At 38.8% G+C, this 1,125-nt stretch overlaps 1 protein-coding gene across 1 annotated transcript in view; it reads left to right on the top strand.

The window, feature by feature from the left end:
• syn3 (synapsin III) overlaps positions 1 to 1,125 on the top strand; it is a 141,177-nt gene that overhangs the window by 54,372 nt on the left and 85,680 nt on the right. Inside the window, exon 5 of the mRNA XM_015392602.1 lies at positions 456 to 612. Coding sequence (XP_015248088.1) covers positions 456 to 612 — 157 coding nt within the window. The remainder of the gene's footprint in view (positions 1 to 455; positions 613 to 1,125) is intronic.

Below are 1,125 nucleotides of genomic sequence, written 5' to 3' on the forward strand. Positions count from 1 at the left end.
TCCATGTCCTGAATTATGGCAAATATATAGAACCTTAATGAAATAAAATAAGTACAAATCCTTTGAGAAAGCGTTTCATAGAGAGTGCTCCTTGGCAGCCACTTTCCAACCTCACAGCGATGTTTAGTTAAGCTACCATTTCTACTTCTACTCTTTACATTTTTTTTGCAATTGTCTCTACTTTCTACTTTCACATACCAAGATAAATAGTCTTTCAAGTTGATTTAAAGTTAAATGTGACGCTGTTACCATTAGATATAAAACTAAAAAATTAAGTCTAAGGAAGTTAACATCTAGAATTGTAGAAAAATGTTCTTATAATACAGTAGAGCAGTAAAGCTTCTGTCCTTAACAGTTTTTTCTGCATTACTTCAACTTTTTTACTTTAAGTAGTTCTAAAAATGGTGACTCTGAACACCCTCGTCACTGTCATGATTCCTTGTGTTTTTCTACAGGTCCTTTAAGCCAGACTTTGTCTTGATTCGCCAACACGCCTACAGCATGATTCCTGGCGAAGACTTCAGAAACCTCGTGATCGGCCTGCACTTTGGTGGCGTCCCAGGTGTCAACTCTCTCTTCTCCATATACAATTTCTGCAGCAAGCCTTGGGTGGTAAGTCATCTCAAAGAGCTCTTTTTCCCTTTAACCTCCATAGGGTGCTGAGATTATTCTCTCAGCAGCAGATTCCTGTGCCTGATTTATATGAGCTATTACTGCAACACCTGCGTCTGAAACAGGTGGTTTTTGTCACTGTACTTATTAGTTGGTTAGTAGGAAATAAAAAAGCCAGAAGTCTTTAGTGTGAAATATGTAAAGGCTTAGCTTTGCATGACTTCATAAATACAGTCTTGCCAGGCGCAATTTAGGTTTAGAACATGCACAACAAGGGCTGGACACTTTTAATGTGGCCTGTAGAGGAACCTCTGTGTCCCATTTTATTGCCCTGTTATGTATTTCATCAGGCATGTAAGACGTCCCAGTGGTCAAATCAAGGTTTAGTATTCCTAAAACTGAAACAGCCTCTTAAAATGTGACAAAAGAAAATTAAAAACAATCCACTAGACTGTTTCCTGGTTTGAAGACATTTCGTTACAGGACCTGAACCCGCTAGGGGCCCCTCGTACT

Source organism: Cyprinodon variegatus, unplaced genomic scaffold (genome assembly GCF_000732505.1).
Source record: "Cyprinodon variegatus isolate N-32 unplaced genomic scaffold, C_variegatus-1.0 Scaffold598, whole genome shotgun sequence".
NCBI classification, from domain to species: Eukaryota; Metazoa; Chordata; class Actinopteri; order Cyprinodontiformes; family Cyprinodontidae; genus Cyprinodon; species Cyprinodon variegatus.